Here is a 26,357-nt window from a genome sequence, read left to right as displayed (position 1 = left end):
AACCCATTAGACCTCTCATCTTTGTTTCCATGCTAAAGCTCTCCTCTACCCTTACAATCCCCGCTAAACCCAAAAGTCCTCTTTTATTCTTCCACTTCCCCAGACCAAAACCCCAAAAAGCCACAACCTTTTTTCTCCCCTTTCTTTTCACTTTTGGAAAAAAACAAAAAATGTCCACCAAAATTATAGCTGAGTATGCCAAGTCTGGCAGGTCCTCTTGCAAGAAATGTGGCAAAGCAATAACTGCTCAGGCCCTGAGGTTGGGCCTTGTCACCAGAGATTTAAGAGGCTTTGACGTGACCAAATGGCATCACTTGCCTTGCTTCTCTGAAAAGATTGATTCTCTGGACGTAATTAAGGGCTTTGACTTACTGAAGGTTGAACCTTTTTAGCTTTTCATTTGCTGCCAAAAAGTTTAAAAAGATTTGCGTTTGGATTCAATAGTGATTTTTTTGGTGTCAGGGTGTTGATCAGGAAGCTTTGAAGAAATTGGCGGATGAGTCTGATAAGTTGACGGAGCAGGTACTTGGTTAAATTTCTGTGAATTGTGATTGCAAATGTGAAATGATGTTATCTCTTCCTGGTTAACTTTAGAGTTTAGTAGTTGGTTATAGCTTGACGCTTGACAACAAGCTGAGTGTGATTTGAGAAATAGTGTTTTAGTTGTGTCCAAGGGGACTTTTGTTCAGTATTTAAGATTTATCTGTGGTCATGACTCAGGAGTAGAAGTATATATATGTGTTACTCTCTCCTACCTTAAACTCTATATTATGAACACATAAGTAAATTTTAATTAAAACAATGCTTTTTTTCCTCCATACCTTTGTCTTTTTTTGTGCAGCATATTCTATAATATATATTGGTAGTAGATTAGACTTTAAGACCGAGTTTTGTGGTTTGAAAGGGGCACATTACTTCAGAAGTTTTGTTTTCTGAATTGAGCAGTTGTGTATCCATACTAGAATTTGAATGTAATGGAATTTTAGTCATTTGCAGTTACAATGTTCTTGCATTTCGTGGTTTTCCCCTAGATTGGATAGTTGACAAAACTTTTTTCTGGTTGTACTCACTTGCTAATATGTTTGGTTTTCCATTTTTTTTCTTTCCTTTTTTCATGGAGATGAAGAGGAGATGCTTAAGGTGTATTTTTGAGGGTGAAAAAAGACCAAATTAAAATTATGGGTTTTCCGCTTCATCTTTGTAAGTTTATGAGTATCCTTTACCTATTCTTACATTATTTAATAAACAGTTGCAGGGAAAAAATGAGGATGAAGAAGAAGAAATGGAATTGGAGAAAAGTAATTCAAAGAAAATTAAGGTAAGGGGTTCATCCCTTTCCACTTTCTTGCATGATGTAGAGACCTTCAGAAAAAAGAAAAGGAGAAAAGGATAATAAGTTTTTATTTTCACCTTTGGACTTGCACTTTGTATCATTTATCTGTTGTATTTTATGTCGTATCCTGCACCATTTGCAGAGAACTGATAAAGACAAAGAAAATAACTGTGTAGAGGAAAGTAATTCAAAATTAAGGGGGCAAGTTATCCTTTTCCTTCAAGTGGCTCAAGAAATACGATTGTGATTACCTTTTATGAGTTCCAACTTCAAAGTCTGCCTATTTGACTGTGGACTAATTTGGGATGGACCGAAAATTTGTGAAGTGTGACTAGTTTGTGTGGTTAATCCTAACTTTTATGTATAATTGCCTATGTATTTGTTTGAGTCCTTGATGTTTGTGTAGTTGTCGAGCCCAACGATTGATCAGCTTTAACTTTTATGTGCTCTCAACTAGTTGTCAATGCCAGATGAGAAACCTGTGATGGACATAGCCTTTTCTGTCTCTGATGTGAAGGATAAGTATAAGGTATAGCATATTTTGCATGTTATATGATATGTTTTAGAAACTTAACATATGCTAAACAAGTTTCTTTATTTGAGATCAAAGGTCCATATAATTATTGAAAATTTTATGTTTTACCTATTTTTATCTTTTTATCTTTGCTTTAGGATGCTGCATTAAAGCCAAAATGGAAGGCATTCCAGACAATCATATTTCTTGAGCAGGTGAGATACCAGTCAAATAGTACAAAAGAGATATGAAGAAGAAAAAACTTGGCTGCTTTCATAATGGTGGATACTGAAGTTTATTACTTGATTTAATCTTGTAGATTCTGACTACTTTTATTAGCTAGATATTTATTATCATCACTTTCATCACTTTCATCATTTTATGCATTTAATCTTTGGTGGCATATCCAAATAATTCTGATGTCGAGATGTAATCTAATCTTCTTGACTCAGTCTTCCTTTTAGTTGATTTGTTGGTAACGAGCACTTCATTTGTAAGGTGCATCTCCTTTTATCTTTCTCAGGATGATGGTCTTCATGATTCGGGTAAAATTGCTGCATAGAATGATTTTGATTGCATCTCCTTTATTCCTCCTTTTCCATGCCGTTTAACTTGATAGAATGTAATATAATGCAACATAGTTGCTCAACAGGGTTGCAATTTTCTTTTTCATTTCTATTTCATTTATTTGTTTCTTCATCTTATGATTGGTTCAGAATAATGTTGTTAATGTAATCTTCTTTCTGTACTGAAATGTCTCAAGATATTGTCTTCAGCTATGTTAAACGGGATCTTCATTTTACCCCAACATGCCTGTGTCTGATACTTTTTGGACACTTTACTATTTATATGGATATGACACTTACATCCTCATTATTAATGTAAAATGTTGTCAAAAACGGACTGTACCTGTGTCCAACACCCTATCCCAAGTCCATGTAACTTAGGTCTTTAGTGATTAACCTAAGCTAAACCAAATCAACCAAAACCATGGGGAGGCTGGAATGGGGTTTAGAGGTTTAGGAGTTAGAAGGGATAAAGGGAAAATGGAAATGGCTATTTTGACAACAAAATGTAGAATGGCCATGGGCCACTCTATAATGCCAAGCCCAATCCTATGTACTGTGCTTTAACCATCAAATTGAAGCCGCAGATCACCTTTTTGAACTGATAACTATACTTCTTGGTTTTCAGAGTAGGTGCAGATGCTTGGTCCCTTATGTATCCCTCAATACCAGAGAAGTTGCAGAGTCTTTATGAAGAGGGCTATAAGCTGGTTTTGTTTCTTTTTCTTCTAAAAGCTTTCTGGCTGTTTATTTTCTATAAGAAAATTATTATCCTAGTGCATTTGTTAATTTTTTTCTTATTGTGAATTCTGTTTTACAGGTAATCTTTACAAATGAATCCAATATTGAGCACTGGAAGAATAAAAGACAGCTAGCTGTGGACTTAAAAATTGGACGTCTCAACAATTTCATTAATCAAGTAAAGGTTCCAATGCAGGTTGGGGTTGATCCATTTAGTTACCTTTGTTATTCCTCTATAAAAATCAAGTATTTCCTAACTATTTGGACTTCTCAGTAGCACCAAATCTCAAATCATATCTGGTGCCAAACTTGTCCAGATTCTATATTGATCACAATGATGGTGCTTCATGAATAATTACTTCCAGTCTGCATCTCAATAGTGTTACACTGAGAAGAGTGGCACAATGCATTCATCTAGTGAAACCCAACTAAATTAAGGTTTATTTGAATTCAGTTAATGTGCTGCTTAAGGTTCCCAGCAAAATATATATAGAGTATTAATGGGGATGTCCAGACTTTGCTGTATTCTGGGCTCTTTAATATACATTTTAAATGGTTTATAAATAAAACAACTCACTCTTTAGGTATCATTCTCTGGTATCTGAAAATCTTAATTTCGTGGTCACTCCATTATGATGCTATCTGAACAATGAATTACACATCACCATATTGATTTCTGGAATGATTGAATCATCTATAATAAACATCTGACCATGATCTTCTTGCTTGCTTTCATGCTTTTTTTTTTTTATGAATGCCACCATTCAGCTGAATCAAGCTGGATTTTAGGGGACTGTTTCTGTCTCTCATTTTGTTCTGATGGCCTAACGTGTCCGAAGCACTCTACTGTAATGTAAAATACTACAAATTTGAAAGGTCTTCAGTTGTTATATATGCGTGCAGGTTTTTATAGCTTGTGGGTTAGGCAGTAAAGTAGATGATTCTTTTCGAAAACCTAATCCTGGGATGTGGCACATTATGGAGAAACACTTCAACTCTGGCATTCCAATTGATATGAATCAGTTATTTTTCTCTTCCTTATCTTGTCTTCCTCTGCTAAGCTTTTAAGTAATTTGACTTGTACTAGTTGATAGTGATATGGGAATTTACTTACTGTGATAGCATGATCTGGTTGCTTAACTTTGTGATTTAGCAGTATGGAACATTGATCTGACAGAAGCTCTGATTGTCTGAATTTTAGATCTTTTTATGTTGGTGACGCTGCTGGGAGACCCGATGACCATAGTGATGCTGATATAAAATTTGCACAGGTTTCATTGAGCTTGTCCATGTTATTGATATTTTATTTTATTTTCAACAATCATCAGTTTTCAGTTATTGATTTTTTATGCAATAACATGTCTTCTATGCCATTTGGCAGAGACTGGAATATGGAAATGCTCCCTTTGTGCTATTATGCTGATTAACACAATTTTGCAACCTTTTTCATGGCCTTGCTGTTGTTTCCTCTTAGCTTCTTAATAAAGTGCAAGAAACTATGGTCATTTTAATACCCATTTTCTAAACTGCCCTGTTTTATTTCCGCATGTCAATGTGTGCCTCTTGGGTGCCTGTATTATTGATATGGAATGGTTAAGTCTTACACTGAAGGTTTTGCCAGGAAGAGAAAAGACGTGTGCAACTTCTTTTGAAATAGTTCTAATAAAGTGAACCACATTAATCAATATTAGTAATCCAGATTACTAGTATGATCACATCTAGAGGCATTAGTTTCATAACTATCGATAAGGTTAAAGCTTATATACATGAAGTAAACATAAGCTAGTAATTCTTTCATATCATGTGAAAAATGTGTGAAGTTGTTATATATGTGAAGGCATTCACTCGTTGTTTCATTAGTTTCTAGTAGTATAAAAAATATTAATTATTGGTTCAGCATGGTCAACAGAGTCATTTACATGATTTTCTTTTGGTTGCAGGCGGTAGGATTGAAATTTTATGTTCCTGAGGAATACTTCAGCACTTGAGTGAATTTTTTATGGTAGCTCCTGATGCACAAAGTAGCAATGTTGTTGGCGTGTAGTTCTGTATTATTTATAAGCTATACTCATCTTGTCTGATGCATCTTTTTAACAGCAAAGTCTGTGCAACACAAATGTCATCGGAGATTATTATGCTTTAGAGTAATTTATTTTAAGGCCTCTCTCTCTCTCTCTCTGAGCAGCATATTTTAAGTGAGAATAAAACCAACTTTGCAGCCACTATCCCCAAAAACAGAGCACATTCTTTACCTACAGTCCGAAGAGCAACAGTGAGTTTCCCATGCTAATCAATAATAGAATCAGCTTTCCTGTTTAGAGCCAGTGAATCATCCCGACTGGCTACCCTGGCAGTTGGAAGTTGACATGATGCATCAAGCCTATGAATCAACGACCGTTAGAAGTTTCATTGCCTGATTTTGCAATCTCATCTTGATGGAGTGTATGTTAAGATCTAGTTTAGCATTTCAGCAACAGAACCTGAAACCAATAGCTAAGATAACTAGTATCTGAAATGTATAGAGGGCATAACCTCCAGTGGAACCAAACTGAGCTTTTCTATGATGCCATCTATTTTTAATAGGAGTAACAAGTGAAAAACACACAATTTATAACCCACATAAACAAAAATCCCTCTGAACACTAATGAGCTGTGGGATTAACCCAATCCTCAATGGTTAAGTTGATCCAGATATGCCAATAGTGGGAGGGGACGGATTCAAGATGCTGCAATATGTATTCTCTTGCAAAATAACGGATCATATACACCAACTTTCTTCCTCTTACTATAGGTATGTGCACATAAAGGTCGACTAAGATGGCTGGCAGCATATAGGTACTAATGATTGTTGCTGGTTGTTGCACAAACTTTTCACTGTTAGCCCGGACTTGTGAAGAGATTGCAGCGTTAACTTGTACTATTAAAGGGTCCTCATGCCCTTTATTTTAGTATATAAGAGCCATTTCTAATACTAAGTGGGCTCGATATTGATTCAAACTTCATAGATTAATTGTAAATGACCTTGTTGCATCTTAGCGGGCATCAGCTCCTTCGTACCTTTTAACTAGCATGATATTGATGCAAACTGAGTTGGCTCCCAAGTGCTTGGTTCAACCCTGGATTGTAGAATTCAATTCATTAATAAAATGCTAGCGAATTCCTGAGCGAGGAAATCTCTTCATGTTACTGTCTAGCTTAAAGGAGTTGCATATATAATATGTCCAAATGACCAAAACATCCATTAATTCAGGGGATGAAATGGATATAGCATTCTTTAGGAAACATAGCTCAACTTTAGATGAAACAGTAAAGGTAAGCAACTGATATGTATGACTTTACAGCATAAGCACAAGTAATGATCAAAAGAAGGCTTACACTGAAAAGCTAAAAGCTGACATTCCTAACATCAACAAAACTTGAGCACAATATGTAGGAACATAGGATATGAAACAGATCATTTTAACCTACTTTCGGTGTCTTATAAACTTACACCACTAAAAGGAAGCTTCACCACCGAGACGTATTCTAGGATATCATATTCATAAGTCAACAGCAAACACAGAGACAATTGATGGTATGCAAGAGAGATTTATAAATGCAAGAGATGTAAGATTTCCATTGTCTGTTTCTTAAAGTGTAGATAATGTAAAAACCCAAGGCAAGATTGTCGCAGTTCATTGTATTCTATTCTCTGCTGCTAGGGCACAAGACTGAAAAAAAAGTCCCTGAGTAAAGAGAGTGTTTCCAATTCTCTAGCACAGGCAACTAGACGACGTTCACTGATATTTCCAAGCATAAGCACAACATGAAGCCTCTGGCTAAAAATAGAAAAAAAAAAACAATGTGAAGCCTAATAGACTAAGATTCATATAATCATATAAGGACCACATCAGCATATACAAAGTATAGTGTGTCATAGCACAGCATCTGGTCAGTAATTCCAGGGAGAACTCTGTTTTTCACTAGATTTCTAATATCAACCCATACATTGGGAAAACTGGCATACACTTCCTAGATAGTTTTTCAACAAATGATGCCCAGCCTCTTCATAATCAAACGCCAGTAATCAGAGCCAAAAGTATGTTGATTTCAATAGATGTATCAAAATGTAATTCTGCAGAGGGTAAATCAACTCCAATGGTAGGATAAAATATGTAAAGAACTATCAGATATGTAATTCAATATGAGTTACGACAAACTGTGCAAACTCTACCTACATGACTCCCTCAACTCTGAACAAAAATTGTTCTACAACATACATTTGGTACTGTTTTACAAATAATTTCAAGATTCCTTTAACAGTTACAAATACAAGCTTGTTGCAGCATATAGACAGATTTGCCATGAATATGTGGTCATCTGCATTATAATCAGATAGCTAATTTGCTTCCGATGAATTTACTGCCTCATTCTTTCCTACCAATCTCACCCTCCGATATTGCATGCCTTGTCAAGACAATCTCCTTCACACGATTCCTATAAGTAAATGGTCTAACAGCTGCACGTAAAAACAGCTCTGGAGGAATTTTGCTCTTCTTAATCCTTCTCCTCCACGGACCAATCCCTGCATATTTCCACTCTTCTGGTCTCACTTTTGCTCTTTTACCCCTCAGGGCAGTTTCATCTCCATCTTCCATAATCTTTTTCTTTTTGTCAGCTTCCATTACCCCCAACTGCTTCTTGTAGAACTCTGTAGTCATCTCAACACTTCGTTTTGCAAGTTTTTCCATCCTTTCAGAGCTACTTACTGCCTTCTGAAACTCTTCCACCCAGTACTTTTCATCCTCTTCTTCCTCAGATTCCCCTCCTTCAGTCCCAAATTCTTCGTCTCCACCTTCTTCCATATCCAGAACCACATCCTCTTGATCCTCCACCTCCTCATCATCACCACCATCATCCTCAATCCAATCCGTGAACTGGGTCTCACTAGAATCTCGGCCCCTATCATCCTCATCATCATCCGGTGCATCACAACCCAACTCCATCTCCTCCAACTTAGCCTTCCACTCCTTTGTATATGGATGCAAAAGAGGCACCGGATGATTACTCAACAAAAACTCTAAACACCGCGATTTCCCTTCCTCACTCAACTTCTCAAACCCTTTCACCACATCATCCACAAAAGCCTTTTGACTCACCTTCACAATCTTACACAACCCCTCAAAATAACTACACAGTTCCCCACTCCCATCCTCTTTCCTAACCTCAAACAAATATTCCCCTTCCGTTTTAGGATCAAGAAACGGCATCAACGCCTTAAAAAAATCATCTTGACCTTCAAACCTACATTGATAAACAGGCTTCTTAACATAAATAATATCCGGTCTCATCCAAGCCGCGCATTGAGTAATCAAAGATCTAGCTTTATTCCCTAATCTCCCCATCAAACTCCACTTGTCTAACCTCTCATTTTTCCTAGCTTCAGCAACAACTTCACAAACTAAAGTCCATTGTTCCCAAGGCAATTCATTTAAACTCCATTTCGGGTGCCTAACAAACACCCAAAAGTACCTAAAGCCAACGTTTTTATCCATCATTTCCAACCTTTTCCCAAACTCTGAAGCCATCTCGAACTGTTCTATCTTCTCCCATTCCTCATGATTCTTCACTTCCCCTATCATCGTGACCCTTTCATCCGTAAACCGCCCTCGAATTGGGTCGCCAACGACAACCCCACGCCAAGAATAAGGCCCAAATTCACCATATTTGTACCAATCAAAAGGGTGTTTCAAATTCGGATCGTCTTTTTCCATGAACCGGACCATCCGGTCGTAACCGAGTCCGATTGCTTCCAGCTCTTCTTCCGTGAAGTTATCGGCATGGTTTGGCTTCCCTGGGTTCTTCAACCGGTAGAAGAGGGATTCGGCTAGCTTTTTCGATTTTCGACGCGCGTTTCGCTTCGCCACACGCCTTATCTCCGCACTATTATAATGTGCGACCTATTATATTCTGTTATTAGGTCATATGCTAACTATTATAACTCATTAATAAGATCGTAGAATTAGTTTGGTGTTGATTATCCTACTTCTCAAGAATTAATTCATAGCTCTTACAACTTTAGAACATAACAAAAGACTTCATATCTCATTATAAATCAATATTCGTCACATGAATAAATCAAAATAAAAAGACTTGTTGATTAACTTGAAAAAGAGATGTCCACTACTTGTATTTTTATGTCCCTCGGCCTCAGCCACAGCTCATGTTGAACTTCACCTCCCTAACATTGCCCTTTTCGGACAAACCTTGTTTCATACTTTCCTTTTTCTCGAGAACATATGGGAAGGGTATTTAGGTTGTTGTTCCAAATCCTTTACCCGCTTTTAGCGCTCGTGTTTCCAGCTCCATTGTTCATTGAGTTTCCCTTCCTCTTCTCTTCATTTAGCTCATTTCTGCCTCCCAGAACAGAGAGCTGCCTTGCTCGAATTCAAAAACACCATTTCTCTATATGATTATTGTGGGACATTTTCTTCTTACCCCAGGACAAATTCTTGGAATGAAAGCTCGGATTGCTGTTCATGGGATGGAGTCAGTTGCCACATGGTGACGGGTCACGTCATTGGCATAGACCTCAGTAACAGCTGCCTTTACGGTACCCTCCCTGTAGATAGCAGCCTCCTCCACCTTCAAAGACTGTAATGGCTCGACCTCGGTTTCAACCACCTTCATGGCTCTCTTCTTGAAAACAGCAGCCTCTTCCACCTTCAAGGACTTCAACGACTCAACCTTGCTCACAACGATTTCAATGGCTCTATCTCATCAGAGTTATTTAATCAATTAGTGAGTTTGACCCACCTTAATCTTTCCTATAATTCATTATGTGACTTAATTCCATATGAAATCAGTCTCCTGTCAAAATTGGTTCCACTCTATCTTTCCAATAATGGTTATTCCCACTTGAGATTTGATAGTCAAGGTCTTGACATGCTTGCACGCAACTTAACCGAATTAAGAAACCTTACCGTTGACTCTGTAGATATGTCTGATGTTGCACTTCCTTCCTTTATGAACTTTACTCCATCTCTGGAAAGCTCGAGTCTTAATCATTGTCAACTAGATGGAGAACTTTCATGTGAAGTTTTTAGCCTTCCATACCTCCAGCACATAGATTTAGGTTGGAATCAAAATCTCACAGGTTATCTCCCTAAGACAAACTTGAGTAATGCCCTTAAGTTGTTGGACCTTTCCTTTTGCCATTTTAGAGGGTCAATTCCCGCATCATTTGGAAATCTCAGTCAAATCATCTTCTTAGATTTTACAAGAAATGATTTTGGAGGATAGATTCCTGATGCTTTTGGACATCTTAATAAATTGACCTTTTTGTCATTTGATTCCTGTAATTTTAGTGGTCAACTTCCATCAACTATGTTCAACCTCACACATCTTACCCATCTAGATTTGTCATATAATCGATTAGAAGGTTCCCTGCCAAATCATGTTAGTGAGCTTCAATTGCTAGAAGATATTAGCATATCCAATAACCTTATAAGCGGTGGAGTACCATCTTGGCTGTTTACTTTGCTATCTTTGAGAAGGTTAGATCTCAGCTATAACAAGCTCACTGGTCCAATTGACCAAATTCAGAAGCCTAATTCTCTTGAATATATTGATTTGAGTTCTAATGACATTCATGGATCAATACTGAATTCTTTTTTCGATCTTGTGAGCCTTGAAACGCTTGATCTTTCCTCAAACAACTTGAGTGGTGTCATCAAGTCAAATATGCTTGCAAAACTCAAAAATCTTACGGATCTTCATCTTTCAAATTATAGTTTACTATCATTAAGCACAAGCGGCAATGATGTTAACTGCTCCTTCCCTCAACTTGTTAAAGTGTCATTCTCTTCTTGTAGCATAAGACAGTTCCCAAGTTTCTTTTGAACATCAACTTTGGAGCTTTTAGATCTTTCCAATAACAAGATTCATGGTAGAATTTCCAAAAGGAAGCAGAAGGGTGGGAACGATTGAGTGTGTTGAACCTTTCTTACAACTTTCTGACCACCTTGGAGCAATTTCCAGCCGGAAAGAATATTCAAGTTCTTGACCTTCAGTCCAACATGCTTCAAGGGCCAATTCTCTCAACGTGCTTGAATCTTCAAAATCCAAATCTAACACAAGTTTTGGTTGTATTCTTAATTTCGAAGAATAAATTGACTGAAAATATCCCTCAATTGATTTGCAATTGGAGTTCGCTTATGGTTCTTGATTAATCTAGAAATAACTTGATTGGAACTATTCCAGATTGTCTTGGAAATTTCAGCTATGCTCTCACGATCATGAATTTGGAGATGAATAATTTTTATGGCAAAGTCCCTGATTCTTTTGCAAATAATTTGTTGAGAAATCTTCTCCTCAATGACAACCAATTGGAAGGATTACTACCGCGATCCTTGGCAAATTGTAGTTCTTTAGAAGTTTTGAATTTAAGGAACAACAAGTTAACTGATACCTGTCCCTATTGGTTAACTTCACTTCCAAGGTTGCGAGTTCTTATTTTGCCATCCAATAGATTGCATGGTCCCATGCCCAATTCTATAACTTCTTCTAACTTTTCTGCATTGCCAATAATTGATCTCTCACACAATGAGCTCTTTGGCCCCTTGCCAACAAAATTCTTTCAAAATTTGAGAGCAATGAAAGATGTACCTAAAGACAGATCTTCGGAGTCATTCTTGTACAAGAATCCGAATGCTCAAGTTATGTATGCTTATGACTATCACCAAACTGCTGTAAATATAACAACAAAAAGAATGGAGATTGAGTTGGTGAAAACCTTAATCATTTTTACATTCCTAGACTTTTCGAACAATTTATTTAGTGGACAAATTCCTGAGGAACTCGGAGAACTTATTTCGCTCCAAGCACTCAACTTGTCTAACAACAATTTGACTGGTCCTATCCCACCATCTTTCGGAAATATGATTGCACTTGAATCATTAGATCTCTCGTCAAACAAGCTTGGTGGTAGAATTCCTTCCCAATTGACAAATCTGACATTCCTTGCAATGTTAAATCTTTCACAAAATGTTCTTGTGGGACCAATTCCCCATGGGAAGCAATTTGATACTTTTGAGAATGATTCTTATAGCAGAAACTTGAGATTGTGTGGCCTGCCACTGTCAAAGCAATGTGTCAACGGTGAGGAGCCAAAACCGGTGGTACCAATGCCTAAGGAAGATGAAGGTTTTGAAATAGCCTTTATTTGGAAAGTTGTAATGATGGGCTATGGATGTGGAGTGGTGTTAGGATTGAGCATGGGATACATTGTATTCACAACAGGAAGACCATGGTGGTTTATCAGAATGGTTGAGAGAGATTGGCAAAACTATGTTACAAAGTGGATTCGCAGAAACAGAGGAAGAAGAAACTAGCACTACATCCAGATCATGCATAGGTGAGTTTTTTTTGCCAAGGTAGAATTACAACAAAGTTCTCATTGCTTTTGTAATCTACAATTGATTTTTCCTTTCTTTTTTTCTACTTGTCAGGGTGGCTTTCGTACTGAATCTAATGCACCCTGCTTCTCTATCATCTGGCTTTTCCATGGCAGTGGTTTGAACAATTCCAGATGTTCTTAGTGGATAATTTGCTTTTCATGTTCAGCAGCTTTTATCTGAAGCTTTATATGGAAAAGACTAGTTCTGAAGAATTTTTTTTTTCTGAATTTAGGATTTGTATAGAAAAAACTAAGCCTGGTGCCAATGTCGAAGCAGAGCCACCATCACTTTGACGGATGTTGGCTGCATCGCCTGCGAAGACTTTTGGATGAGATTAAAGTGATTGCAGTTGGGACCTCCTAAGGGTTCATATTGGTTTAGTCTTTGCGTGGTGATTTGATTCATAGATAGGTATTTTTTCCTTTTTTTTTATGTCTTTTTTTATTCATCTTGGGTTGGTTGTTATTGCTATTTGCTTTGGAGGTTGCTTTATAGCAAAATTATGTAATTGATTAAATGAACACTGACTGGAATATAATGTTAATTACTTCATATAAAAGTATAATTATGCATTTCCTTATCTAAATAAGTTACATTTTTATTTTTAATCCTTCAAAAAATTATTGCTTTTTGCGTGTTTAGCTTCCAGAAGCAAGTAGTAGAAGCAACAATAAAAAAAGTTGCTTGATGAATTTCAATTTATTGAATATTGCTGGATTTATTTATGTGTTTAGTTTTTTAATTTTACCTTCAATGAATGATACAGTTGTAGAAAGTGCAAAGTGAGATGAACAAAATTGGTGTGCTTTGTAGATTTTTGTTTAAACTTATAGGTTGAATGTGTCTTTTTAACTGATGAGTCGAATGAAGTCTTCTTATGTTAACATGAGTTGAATCTAAAGTTATCAGGTTGAGATCAGTTAGAATTAAATCATGGTTGGAAATGAACTCATTTGTTTAATATCTAGGATTGCATCATAAAGTTAAGAAAAATGTGACACAAGACATAGGTTCAGAGGAAAACTGTGTTGTCATACCTTATGTAATTACTCCTTTTGATGGGTCTGATATTTAGGTGAGTCTTTGATTAAATGTGTAATAGTTATTCTGGAACATGGCAAGAACATTGCCTGTTTATGTAATGCAGAAGCAAAGCATTAGATTTATGGATATTTTGGATATGTTACCAGTTATGGAATGTTAATAAGTATGGGTCCTGTGTTGATGCAACGATCACAGGCAGAATGATAAAACAACTCAGCAAGTATAGTTATGTATACCACGTCAAGTATTGATTTCAATATATTTATATAAATCATTCGATAATATTTCAATAACTCATGTTTTCAAAACAATCAAATTATTAATAAACAAATATCATAATTCAAATATTGTATCATGCAAATCATAAATTCAATTTTTAAAACTCACAAAGTTTCATCATCTAATTTGATTACGGTCACTACTATAACCTATATGACAAGATCATATTATTGTTCTCATGATTTTATTATTAATCATAATTTGTTAGTAGTATCCTTTGTTAACTATTATAATCCGTTAATAGAGCCTTATGCTAATTATTGTAATCCATTAGTGAGATGATATGCTAACTATTATAACTAGTTAACGGAATTATACACTATGTACCATAACTCGTTAGCAAAAAGTCTAGAGAGTTTATATGGTATGGCAGCTTAGTGCCAATAAATTCACTTTCCAAAAACGAAGAAAAGTACTATAACTCGATAACAGGGTTGTACAGTGAGTTTTGGGGTCAATTATCTCACTTCTCAAGAGTTAATTTGTAGTTTTTAAAATTTTAGAACAGAATAAAAAATTTCATATCTAATTTATAAATCAATATTCGTCGTATAAATAAATTAAAATAAAAAATAATGATATATTTGACTTTATTTTCATATAAAAAATAATAAGACAATATTTAATTCATCTAAAAAAAATTATTTATATGATAATTTTAAAATAAACAAAACAAGCAAATTAAGTGTGAGGTTCTACTTAAGTCTCTTTGCTTCAATAAGTTGTTTTCATTCAAACCATCTTGAGTCTTCATGGCATCTCAATTTATTTTATTTTTTCAAATAATCCATCAACATGCAATTATGAATTAAATTGAAAATAATTTTCTACATCAACATCCATTATTGCCCTTGCTTTAATTAAGAAAATGTTGTATTTGTATATTTTACACTTTATAAATGAAAGTATATGTTGATAATTCAAAAGTAATTATTTTTGTAGTGGCTGTATTAACATCAACCTTATTCTAACTCACTTTTGATGGGTGGGGCTGGGTTTGACATTTTCTACTCCTATACAAACACCGTTATACTTGGCCTTCCATTTTCAATTTGATGCTGTAATCTCATACTTACACCACTTTTTACTGCGTTTCTTGTTTATATATTTACTATTAAATTAAATACTTAAATACGTTGACGGGCACACATTGAATGACCTATTAAAAGTCATTCAAAGACAGTTTTTTTCTGAAAACAGTGGGCGTAGTCCTCACTCTTCACTCTCCAAAGCTATTCAATGACCCTTTGCTCAAGTTGTTAAGGGTCGGACGTAGTCTTCACTCTTCACTCCCAAAAGCTATACAGTGACCCTCAGCTCAAGTTAAGGGTTAATGCAGACAAGTCTATATGGTACAAATAATTATAACATGTATGCAATGCAGACAACAGTCTAACGCCCTTCATTCATGCCTTTCCTTTCTAACACGGCAATTTGCCCATCTTTTTTAATTTCCCTTTTCATTTCTTCCTCTTGGTTTAAATGTTTAATAATTACATCACCATCAGTCATACATACATCAATAAGCATCCATAAATTAAATTATTAGATAGGTTCTTCTAATCATGATTAGAAGTAATTGAAAGTTATCATGTTAGCATGCATGAATTCATATTTTGTATGCTGAATTTGTAATAATTTTTTATTGTATTTTAGTATTTGACTCAATATAATTAAGTGCATATATTTCCACATTTACAAAGTTAGGCTTGAAGATATGGTTTCTTTTTGTCAAAATAAAAAGATTGGAGAGAGTTACTTCCTTTTTTTAAGACTCAATAATTCTTTTATGTATTTACAGAAAAAAAAAAGTTATTTCAATTAATTGATAAAAGTAACGCTTATATTCTTGCATAATGACATCCCTTGCACTCATGTTCTCGCTTGCACATTATCCAAGTAACATTAGCGTTTTACGAATAGAATGAAACTACTTGAATATCGAAAATTAATCTGACACAAACAATAACACTGGTTGTAATGAGTTGCAATTCTGAGAGCAATTGTGTTTAATTTGCACTCATTTTTAAATTCACCTCCTTAACTTGCCCCTTTTCGACAACCAGAGGCGGAGGAAGAGGGGTGGCAGTCCACCCTTCAGTTTTAATTTTTTTTTAAATTTTTATGTGTATATTTTACACTTTATAAATGAACTTATATGTATTGCATTGGGTACTGTAGTAGCATCAACCTTACTCTAACTCACTTTTGATGGGTGGGGGAGGGGCTGACAATTTCTACTCCTATACAAACACTGCTATGCTTGGCTTTCCATTTTTAATTTGATGCAGGAATCTCACACTTACACCACTAGGCTCTGTGCATTTCTCTCTTTACTGTGTTTCTTGTTTATATAATTATTATTAAATTAAACACTTGAATACATTTGAGAGCAGCACACATTGAATACCCTATTTAAAAGTCATTCAAGGACAGTTTTTTTCTCAAAAGAGCGGGCGTAGTCTTCACTCTCGAAAGCTATACAATGACCCTTTGCTCAAGTTGTTAAGGGTCGATGCAGACAAAAGTATTTATGCTATGATTTTAACCTGCATGCAGACAACAGTCAACACGCTTCAAGCCTTTCCTTTGTAACACAGCACTTTGCCAATTTTGTTTGATATTCCTTTATGAATTGCCCCAAATCATCTTCTGTCACTATTGCTCTTGTCATTTCTTCCTCTAGGTTTCAATGATTAAGAATTACATCAGCACCAGTCATACATCAATAAGCATCATTAAATTAAATTATTAGATAGGTTCTCCTAATCACATATATATTTTAGCTTGATGTAATAAGTAATCAAAAGTCGTCATGTGAGCATGCATGAATCTATATTTTGTATCAGAATTTATCAAATTTATGGATGACATAAAAAATATGTCTATTTAATAATTTTTTGTTATGCACGGAAAGAATAAGGATGAAAGAGTTGAAGTATAGATTTGATCCTTATCATTAAATTAATTATTCAAAAATTACACACACACACACACACACACATATATATATATATATATATATATATAGTTTTTCATACGTAAAAAAAGGGATTAACGTGAGCTAAGGGTTCATATAACAATTAATTAACTAGCTTGGATTTCTCAATGTGCTGTCAACTTCCCCGACTTGATTGGATCTTGGCTTTGATGATCAAGTGTTTCAAGGGACGTTGAAGGCTCTACTCTGTTTTGGATCATTTTTGTTTTGTTGTCTTACGTTATTGCTGTTGCTGTATGAGGCTGATTTTAGAAATTATGTCTTGGCCGTTTGGCCTCTTTGTTTCCTGCTGCTTGTTTTTGATCTTAAGCAGGATTCAGTCTAGTTTTGTGAAGTTGCTGATTGATGAGGGTATACTGCTGGTTTATGTTTGTAATGATGAACCTTTTTGTTCTGACTTTTCTTGCCAAGCCGGGTTTCATTTTGATACCAATGAGAGTCTCTGCAGCAGTTCGAGACTATCAATGGTATACCGGTTAATGGCTAATAAACTCCACTTTTCAAAAAAAAAAAAACTTTGTTGAGTGAAGACTACGTCCAATCTATTGAGAAACAACTGTATGAAAGGGATTGAATTTGAATGTGTCTTCAAATAGGAACCACAACAGTCGATGTGATTCATGTTTTTCCTCTTTGTAAACATGACATTAGACCTATCCATGGGTCGGATGGCCCACTGGCTTGACCCAATTTCATAGATTTCAATTTTTAGTTATTCAATGAATTTTTAATTTTTTTATCACCTCATGAGAGTTAAATAGAACAAACGAAATGATTTTGAGGCTGCGTTTTTATGCTAGGAAAATTGAACATAAAATTTTGGATTAATTTTAGATGTAAAACTGAAAAACTCCAACAATAGGGGCCTTTTAGGGAGAATTTCAATTAAATTATCTGATTTTTATTTTTTTATTTTTTAAAAAAGTTATATAACTAAAATATGAAGTTTACTTTAACTTTTTGTTAATAAAAAGGAACAAAAATTAAATGTTTACTTCAATTATCATCTCTTTGTCTCGAAGTCCACTTTAACAGATTGTCAACATAAGAAAATAGTGTCTAGATTGAAAAAAAAATTGCATATTGAGTATTTGGCTCAATATAATTAAGTGCATATATTTCCATATTTAAAAAATTACTTCAATCAATTGATAAAAGTAAAGTTTATATATATTCTTGCATAATGACATCCCTTGCACTCATGTTCTTGCTTCAACATTATCCAAGTAACATCAAATGAAAATTCAAGAAAAATATGCAAATCCTACTAACGTCTCTAATGCGATAGGATTCAACGACCTCCATGCTTTCCATTCTAACACTTTCATGTCCCCACTTCTCCAATACGTAGTTCACTTCTCATCTCCATCAGCCTCAACCACAACTCATTTTTAAGTTCACCTCCCTCACTTGTCCCTCAGCCAACTTACCGACTTGGATCATCATTGGACTCTCCTTATGTTCCTCAGGAAGTTTTTTTGTTAAACGGAGGCTCTGGTCAACTGTCAGTGTTGAATCGCTTTCTTAATTGAAAATAATTTTACATAGAAAGTTCATTCTTTGTTCGATATCTCATATCTTCGCCTCCATCTCTGTTTGTTTCCTCTGTGACTGCAAATTAAGGTGCCATGAAATGTAAATTGTAGAAAGAATGATGGTACTAATCATGCCTTCTTTTATTTTCACACAGACAGTAAATTGGAAAAAAAAAAAACAGCTTAATTTGATAAAGAAACATGACTTGACAGTAAATTGAAAAAAAAAAAAAAACAGCTTAATTTGATAAAGAAACATGACTTGTTTTTTTTTGTCGATGAATGATAATTTTTAAATCTAACTTTGTTCTAATGGATGTATAAGCACTAGTTCAGCAACTTTTTAAGCAAGTGCAAGTCGTTATAGTGGTTGATTTGGATCATTATATAAGTATTGATAACCATATTCACATCACATGTAGATCTAATAATTTTTCATGATTAAATCACATAATCTTCAAAAACTTAAACTCAAGTTATTAGTAGTTTTCAAATTTAAATCAGATGTGAGTCCAGTAACTTTTCAAGTCTAAATCATGTGACTTTCAAAATCATAAATTTCAAGTTACTAATAGATTTCAGGTTTAAACCACGTGGTTCTCAAAAGGGTAAGCTCAAGGTGTTAATAGTGATTGACTTTGATTGTTATATAAATCTTAATAATTAAGAATCACATTCACATCAAATGTGGCGCACATTACAATCACAATTATATTCATTCCACAGGATTAAGATCTCATCAGCGTAATATGAAAGTCTATATCCAGCTGACAAATGCTCTAATACCATTTGTAATAATTTAAGTTTAAGCATTTATCTAATAACTTTTTAGATCTAAATCACATGATTGTTAGAAGCTCAAGCTTAAGTTGTTAATAGTAATTGACTTGGATTGTTTATATATATCTTAACAATCATATTTACATCAAATGTAAAATAAGGTATCACAAATTTAATTATATCGACTAACTTTGATTAAAAATATTTTTATTATAAATATAATAATATTTATCTCATTTGGAAATAAGCTACTTAATATTGTAGTTGGAACGAGGCACGAATGAAGATGGTGTTAACTATAATATGATGTAGGAACAATTGTAAAGCATTGCAAAATGAAGTTCTGACTAATTTTTCCCTCAATTGTATTCTGAAGTATGCTTCGACAATAATTTCAAGCAATAGGTACCTTTTTGGAACAGCTAGAAGAAAGAAAATAGAATAACAGTTATGTAACAGTAAGTAGTTCATATCTTGCTCTTGAAGGAACAGTTGCAGTTGCACCCCTCAAAAAAAAAAAAAAATTGGCTTCTCTGAGGTGTGAACTAGACAACATGGCTGACGCTTTCCTATCTGACAAACATTACTTTGCCCATTTTACATTTCCTTTTAAAAGTAACGTTAGATTTAGTGAAAGATACATATAACAACCTTATCATAGGACGATAAAATTATTTATTGCTGTCATCACTTTTCCATTAATTCCTAATTGGTCCTCCATGGTTTTATATATACTGCTATAATATTGTCAATTGTAAGGATTTTCATGAGGAGATGCCATAGGTCCTAATGATGCACGAGTTAGAATTATATGCCAACAGAAGTCTTTAGCAATTCTATAGAGACTTCAGATGGTATATTAGTTTTAATGCTAATAAAATCACTTTTAGAAAAAAAAATTACTCTTGAGAGAAAAAAAAAGAAATTATTTGTTTTTATTCTCATTATTATTGTGTTTTTTTTTTTCTAGAATTACTTCCTCAAACACATAAAACTATATATACATGTAATGCACCAATACAATCACTTATAATAGTAATTGAGGTCCCTTCATTATTTTAACACCCAACACCTAAAAAAGAGAAGTCATAACAGATGAAGAGTCGTGGTAATTATATTAATTAAGCTCAAACAAAAGCTAAAGCATGTAATGGGAATTCCAATTAAGTAAATTAATTAATTAAGACCAAAGAAAATCAAAAGGATACATATAATTATCAAAGAAATTAATAAAGAACAAAAAGCAAAAGGATAATCCGTCTTGAAGTAATCAATAATTGCTGGGAAAGTTGCCGAAGACTAACTGTGTATAAAGCACGAAAATGTAAACAAAGACTTATCTTTTGAGTTCTTAAATTTAACAAAACAAAAGTTAGAATATTTTCATATGTTGTTTTTATTTATTATATTAATTCATTAATTAAATTAATATACTTAATATGATACATGGGAACTTTCTAACTTTGATTGTAGAGTTTAAAAATTTCATTGATGATGTATATAAAAATAAATTTTAAATCTACCTTCTCTTCTTTATTTTATTACCCTTAAGCCTTTATTAAAGATAGGAAATATATTCACTCTAAAAAAAAACAAATATATTGAGCCTATAATGCTTCTTTTTGTTATATTTTTAATTTGGCTTTTCAAATTCATTCTTTCAATATACTTTTTTTTTTGCTTAGAATAATTCTTTTGGGAAAATATGACCAACAAAAATATCATAATTTCTTTGTAAAAAAGCCAAAAGAATCTCATATTTTCTAATTTTTTTCGTTAGATTGTATTTCAAGATTATTAAAGTTCAGTGTTTATATGCCAATTAAGAAAAAAAATCTAATCTTCTGCATCATGAAATTTAAAGAATTTTATGTATAACACATGTGATGATAAATACTAATAATGATAAGAGAACAAAGAAGCAATAAATTGTTTTTCATCTTCCTTTTGACTTAATAGTTTTCATAATTGAATTGTCACTTAGATGATCAATTTTGTCACTCTTTAATTTCAAAGTTCACGTTACGATCTTTTGAATTGTTTTCAAAATAATATTCAATTTTGTTTTTGTATAATTCTTAGTTTTTGTTTGTTTTATACCATTTAAAAGATTTTGACAATTTAATTTTGACAATTTAAGAGATTTTGCGAAGACTTGTTGGTTGACTTGAAAAGGAGATGTCTCCACTTCTCAGGTACTCCATTTAAAATGTCCCTCGACCTCAACCCCAACTCATTTTCAGTTTCACCTCCCATAGCTTGCCCTTTTTCGACTACCCTTGTTTCATAACTTCCTTTTTCTCGAGAAAATATGGAAAAGGTAGTTAGCATGTTGTATCGAATCCTTTTCCTGCTTTTAGCATTCTTGCATTTCCAGGTCCATTGTTCATTGAGTTCCCCTTCCTTTTTTCTTGATTCAGCTCATTTATGCCTCCCAGAACAGAGAGCTGCCTTGCTCGAATTCAAAAACACCATTTCTCTGGGTTATTATTGTGATGGTTACCCAAGGACAAGTTCTTGGAATGAAAGCACGGATTGTTGTTCATGGGATGGAGTCAGTTGCCACAAGGTGACGGGTCATGTCATTGGCATAGACCTCAGTGCCAGCTGCCTTCACGGTACTCTCCCTGCAAACAACAGCCTCTTCCACCTTCAAAGACTTCAATGGCTCGACCTCAGTGCCAACAACCTTCATGGCTCTCTTCTTGAAAACAGCAGCCTCTTCCACCTTGAAGGACTTCAACGACTCAACCTTTCTCACAACCATTTCAATGGCTCTATCTCATCAGAGTTATTTAATCAATTAGTGAGTTTGACCCATCTTAATCTCTCCCATAATTTATTCTCTGACTTAATCCCATATGAAATCAGTCTCCTGTCAAAATTGGTTTCACTCGATCTTTCAGGGAATCGTAATCCCTACTTGAGATTTGATAGTCAAGGTTTTGACATGCTTGCACGCAACTTAACTGAATTAAGAAACCTTATCCTTGACTCTGTAAATATGTCTGATGTTGCACTACCGTCCTTTTTGAACTTGACTTCATCTCTGGAACGTTTGAGTCTCAGTTTTTGCGATCTGCATGGGGAATTTCCAAGTGAAAATTTTCGCCTTCCATACCTCCAGCACATGGATTTAGGTGGTAACAGAAATCTTATAGGTTATTTCCCTAAGTCAAACTTGAGTAGTGGCCTTAAGTTGCTGGACCTTTCCTTATGCAGTTTTAGAGGGTCAATTCCTGCATCAATTGGAAATCTCACTCAAATCATCTTCTTAGATTTTTCTGTAAATGATTTTGGAGGACAGATTCCTGATGCTTTTGGAAACCTTAATAAATTGACTTTTTTGTCATTTGATTCCTGTAATTTTAGTGTTCAACTTCCATCAACTTTGTTCAACCTCACACATCTTACCCATCTAGATTTGTCATATAATCGATTAGAAGGTTCCCTGCCAAATCATGTTAGTGAGCTTCAATTGGTAGAAGATATTAGCATATCCAATAACCTTATGAGTGGTGGAGTACCTTCTTGGCTGTTTACTTTGCCATCTTTGATAAAGTTAGATCTCAGCTATAACAAGCTCACCGGTCCAATTGACCAAATTCAGAAGCCTAATTCTCTTGAATATATTTATTTGAGTTCTAATGACATTCATGGATCAATACCGAATTCCTTTTTTGATCTTGTGAGCCTTGCAACGCTTGATCTTTCTTCAAACAACTTGAGTGGTGTCATCAAGTCAAATATGCTTGCAAAACTTAAAAATCTTACCCATCTTGATCTTTCAAATAATAGTTTACTATCATTAAGCGCAAGCGAAAATGATGTTAACTATTCCTTCCCTCAGCTTTATAATGTGTCATTCTCTTCTTGTAGCATAACACAATTCCCAAGTTTCTTTCGAACATCAAATTTGGAGATTTTAAAGCTTTCCAATAACAATATTAGTGGTGGAATTTCCAAATGGGAAGCAGAAGGGTGGGAAAGCTTGCTCGAGTTGTACCTTTCTAACAACTCTTTGACCAATTTGGAGCAATTTCCAGGAATGAATCTTAAAGTTCTTGACCTTCGGTCAAACTTGCTTCAAGGGCCAATTCTTTCAAATTCTTTGATTTGCAATCAAAGTTCGCTTGTGTTTCTTGACTTGTCTAGAAATTACTTGACTGGAACCATTCCAAATTGTCTTGGAAATTTCAGCTTTTTTCTCCAGTTCATGAATTTGGAGGTGAATAATTTTTATGGCAAAGTCCCTGATTCTTTTACAAAAGATCGGTTGAGATATCTTTCCCTTAATGACAACCAATTGGAAGGATTACTGCCGCAATCTTTGGCTAATTGTAGTTCCTTGAGGATTTTGAATTTAAGGAACAATAAGTTCACTGATACCTTTCCCCATTGGTTAGCTTCACTTCCTGACCTACAAGTTCTTATTTTGCGAAAGAATAGATTGTATGGTCCCATGCCCACTTCCATAGCTCCATCTAACTTCTCGGCATTGCAAATAATTGATCTCTCTCATAATGAGCTCACCGGCCCCTTACCAACAAAATTCTTCCAAAATTTGAGAGCAATGAAAGATCAAAAGACACATGGTGGTCTAGGCCTACTGTTGTATAGTCGTGGATGTGCAATTTATGATCGCGACTGCCAATATTCTATGGTTGTTCCTGAGAAGCCTTCTGTGAATGTAACAACAAAAAAATTGGAGATGGAGTTGGCAAAAACCTTAACCATTTTTAAATCCATAGACTTTTCGAGCAATCTATTTTGTGGACAAATTCCTAAGGAAGTTGGAGAACTTATTTCGCTCCAAACGCTCAACTTGTCTAACAACAACTTGACTGGTCCTATCCCAGCATCTTTCGGAAATATGGTCTCACTTGAATCGTTAGATCTCTCATCAAACAAGCTTGGTGGCAGAATTCCTTTCCAATTGACGAATCTGACATTCCTTGAAGTGTTAAATCTTTCACAAAATGATCTTGTGGGACCAATTCCCCATGGGAAGCAATTTGATACTTTTGAGAATGATTCTTATAGTGGGAACTTGGGATTGTGTGGCTTTCCACTATCAAAGCAATGTGGCAACAATGAGGAGCCAAAACCGCCGGTACCAATGCTTAAGGAAGATGAAGGTTTTGAAATAGCCTTTATTTGGAAAGTTGCAATGATGGGCTATGGATGTGGGGTAGTGTTAGGATTGAGCATGGGATACATTGTATTCACAACAGGAAGACCATGGTGGTTTGTCAGAATGGTTGAGAGAGATTGGCTAAACAATGTTACAAAGTGGATTCGCAGAAGCAGCAGAAGAAGAAGAAACTAGCACTACATCCAGATCATACATAGGTGATTTTTCCTTTTCTTTTTTCTACTTGTCAGAGTGGCTTTCGAACTGAATCTAATGCAACAGCAGCTTCTGGGTGTTCTTAGTGAGGAGCAGCATTTTATCATTTTTAAATTTGCGAGCAGCAGCTTTTGTTTGAAGTTTGTATGGAAAAATGTTGTAATTTAAAAGACTTTAATTAAAAATGCTTTACTTTTAATTTTAATTTTTTATTTAATTTTCTTAATTATCTTCACAACTCTACACGTGGACTCCACAATAAGTCTCCTGCTTTACTTTCCTGTACAAAATTCTTTCCTTTCCAAATTCAAATTTGTAATCTCAATTGCCAATGTTGAAGGGGAGCCACCATCGCTTGACGGATCTTGGTGCATCGCCGGCGAAGACTTGTCCGAGTTCGGCGCTGGCAAGGAAGGATGGCTAACCCCTGACGCCAGCACCACTCTCCTCTGTGCTCTCGATGCCCATTCTCTCGCCATCGCTAACCGATCACTTCGGAAGGTCCGACCCGGATGAGCCGCGGTTCAGATCTGTCCCGAACTGTCACCTATCGAGGCCGAGCACATCACGGCCATAGAGTGGCTGGTTTTCGATGAGATTAAAGTGTTTGCAGTTGGGACCTCTCGAGGGTTCATCTTGGTTTACTCTTTGCGTGGTGATTTGATTCATAGACAGGTAATTTTTCTTTTTAATTTTTTATTTTTTTGAGCTTGGTTTGGGTGTTATTGCTATTTGCTTGAAAGGTTGCTTTAAAGCAAAATTATGTAATTGATTAAATGAACATTGACTGGAATATAATGTTAATTACTTCATATAAAAAGTATAATTATGCATTTCGAATATCTAAATAATTTATATTTTCCATTTTAATTCTTCAAAAATCTAATGGTAATTTTTCTTCAAAAAGTATAATTGCTGGATTTATTTATGTGTTTAGTTTTTTAGTTTTACCTTCAATTTAATATTTTAACTTGAATGGATGATACAGTTGTAGAAAAGTGAAATGAACATGAATGGTGTCTTTTTGTAGATTTTCATGTACACTTTAATGTTGCTTAATCTTATTAGCTCATGCTAACAATTGAATAATTTATTTTTCAATTCTTAAATAATGGCGATTTGATCTTCAAAATGTGCAGTCATCATTGGAGATCATGCTGTGATCTCAGCTTTCGGGTTAGTTTTTTCGCATTTTGAAATGTAGTATGATTTATCTTTCTTTACAAGAAGGGATTCTTTCATGAATAGTTTCTGTTTTCTTTTCTTTTGGTGCTTTATTGATAAACTTTTGTTTAATTATGTTGAAGACTTTCAGAAGATAGGAACAGTTCCTTGGTAGGAGCTATTTTGTCAAAAGTTGTGCCTGCAACATTTTCCACAATTGCTTCTTTTTCTAAAATGATATGGCGGAGTGAAAAAATGCCAACGAGGAAGTCAGAAGAGAAGCCTCAATCATTTGCTCGAGGTGAAGTTTGTTAAACTTGTATATTATTCCTCATTTGGTTCTGCTATTATCTTCTCCATGGTACTTAAATTATGTAGTGTGAATCTCTAAAAATATGTGCTTGTTTCAAAATTCATGTATACTTATAATTATTCTAAAAGAAATATTTTCTTAGAATCAAATTTTTAGGTGATTGAAGCTGATTTACATTGGTCAGGAGTGTTTGCTGTTGCTGAGATCATTTAACTGATCTTTAGTTCTCATTTTTCCTTTGGTACTATCACAAGATTTGTGGCAACAATCTTTAGTTCTCATTATTAAGCATGTAACCTC

General features: G+C 34.7%; 4 protein-coding genes and 1 pseudogene across 4 annotated transcripts; 4 read left to right on the top strand and 1 right to left on the bottom strand.

Moving 5' to 3' along the window:
* LOC148761606 (polynucleotide 3'-phosphatase ZDP-like) lies at positions 1 to 2,447 on the top strand. Its single transcript, XM_088808165.1, has 6 exons — positions 1 to 377; positions 463 to 522; positions 1,250 to 1,318; positions 1,791 to 1,862; positions 2,006 to 2,062; positions 2,371 to 2,447. Exons 1-6 carry the CDS (start codon positions 30 to 32, stop codon positions 2,407 to 2,409), a joined length of 645 nt encoding a protein of 214 aa, XP_088664291.1. The 5' UTR covers positions 1 to 29; the 3' UTR covers positions 2,410 to 2,447.
* Positions 2,448 to 3,027: 580 nt separating this feature from the next.
* Positions 3,028 to 5,283, top strand: LOC148761605 (polynucleotide 3'-phosphatase ZDP-like). Its single transcript, XM_088808166.1, has 5 exons — positions 3,028 to 3,123; positions 3,234 to 3,350; positions 4,058 to 4,176; positions 4,356 to 4,425; positions 5,095 to 5,283. The coding sequence occupies exons 1-5, from the start codon at positions 3,067 to 3,069 to the stop codon at positions 5,140 to 5,142; spliced, it is 411 nt and encodes a 136-aa protein (XP_088664292.1). The 5' UTR covers positions 3,028 to 3,066; the 3' UTR covers positions 5,143 to 5,283.
* A 2,011-nt stretch (positions 5,284 to 7,294) lies between these two features.
* On the bottom strand, positions 7,295 to 9,409 carry LOC148761604 (uncharacterized). The gene is made up of 2 exons (XM_088808659.1): positions 9,371 to 9,409; positions 7,295 to 9,093 (listed from the first exon to the last, which is right to left on the bottom strand). Exons 1-2 carry the CDS (start codon positions 9,407 to 9,409, stop codon positions 7,561 to 7,563), a joined length of 1,572 nt encoding a protein of 523 aa, XP_088664785.1. The 3' UTR covers positions 7,295 to 7,560.
* Positions 9,410 to 9,432: 23 nt separating this feature from the next.
* The window catches only part of LOC148761600 (receptor-like protein 6), a 97,543-nt pseudogene continuing 80,618 nt past the window's right edge, over positions 9,433 to 26,357 (top strand).
* LOC108662865 (receptor-like protein 9DC3) lies at positions 21,489 to 25,979 on the top strand. The gene is made up of 3 exons (XM_088808293.1): positions 21,489 to 25,255; positions 25,720 to 25,756; positions 25,888 to 25,979. Exon 1 carries the CDS (start codon positions 21,542 to 21,544, stop codon positions 24,557 to 24,559), a length of 3,018 nt encoding a protein of 1,005 aa, XP_088664419.1. The 5' UTR covers positions 21,489 to 21,541; the 3' UTR covers positions 24,560 to 25,255; positions 25,720 to 25,756; positions 25,888 to 25,979.

Source organism: Theobroma cacao, chromosome 7 (assembly GCF_053813885.1).
Source record: "Theobroma cacao isolate CCN51 chromosome 7, ASM5381388v1, whole genome shotgun sequence".
Lineage (NCBI taxonomy): Eukaryota > Viridiplantae > Streptophyta > Magnoliopsida > Malvales > Malvaceae > Theobroma > Theobroma cacao.
This window is presented reverse-complemented; position numbering and strand designations above follow the sequence as displayed.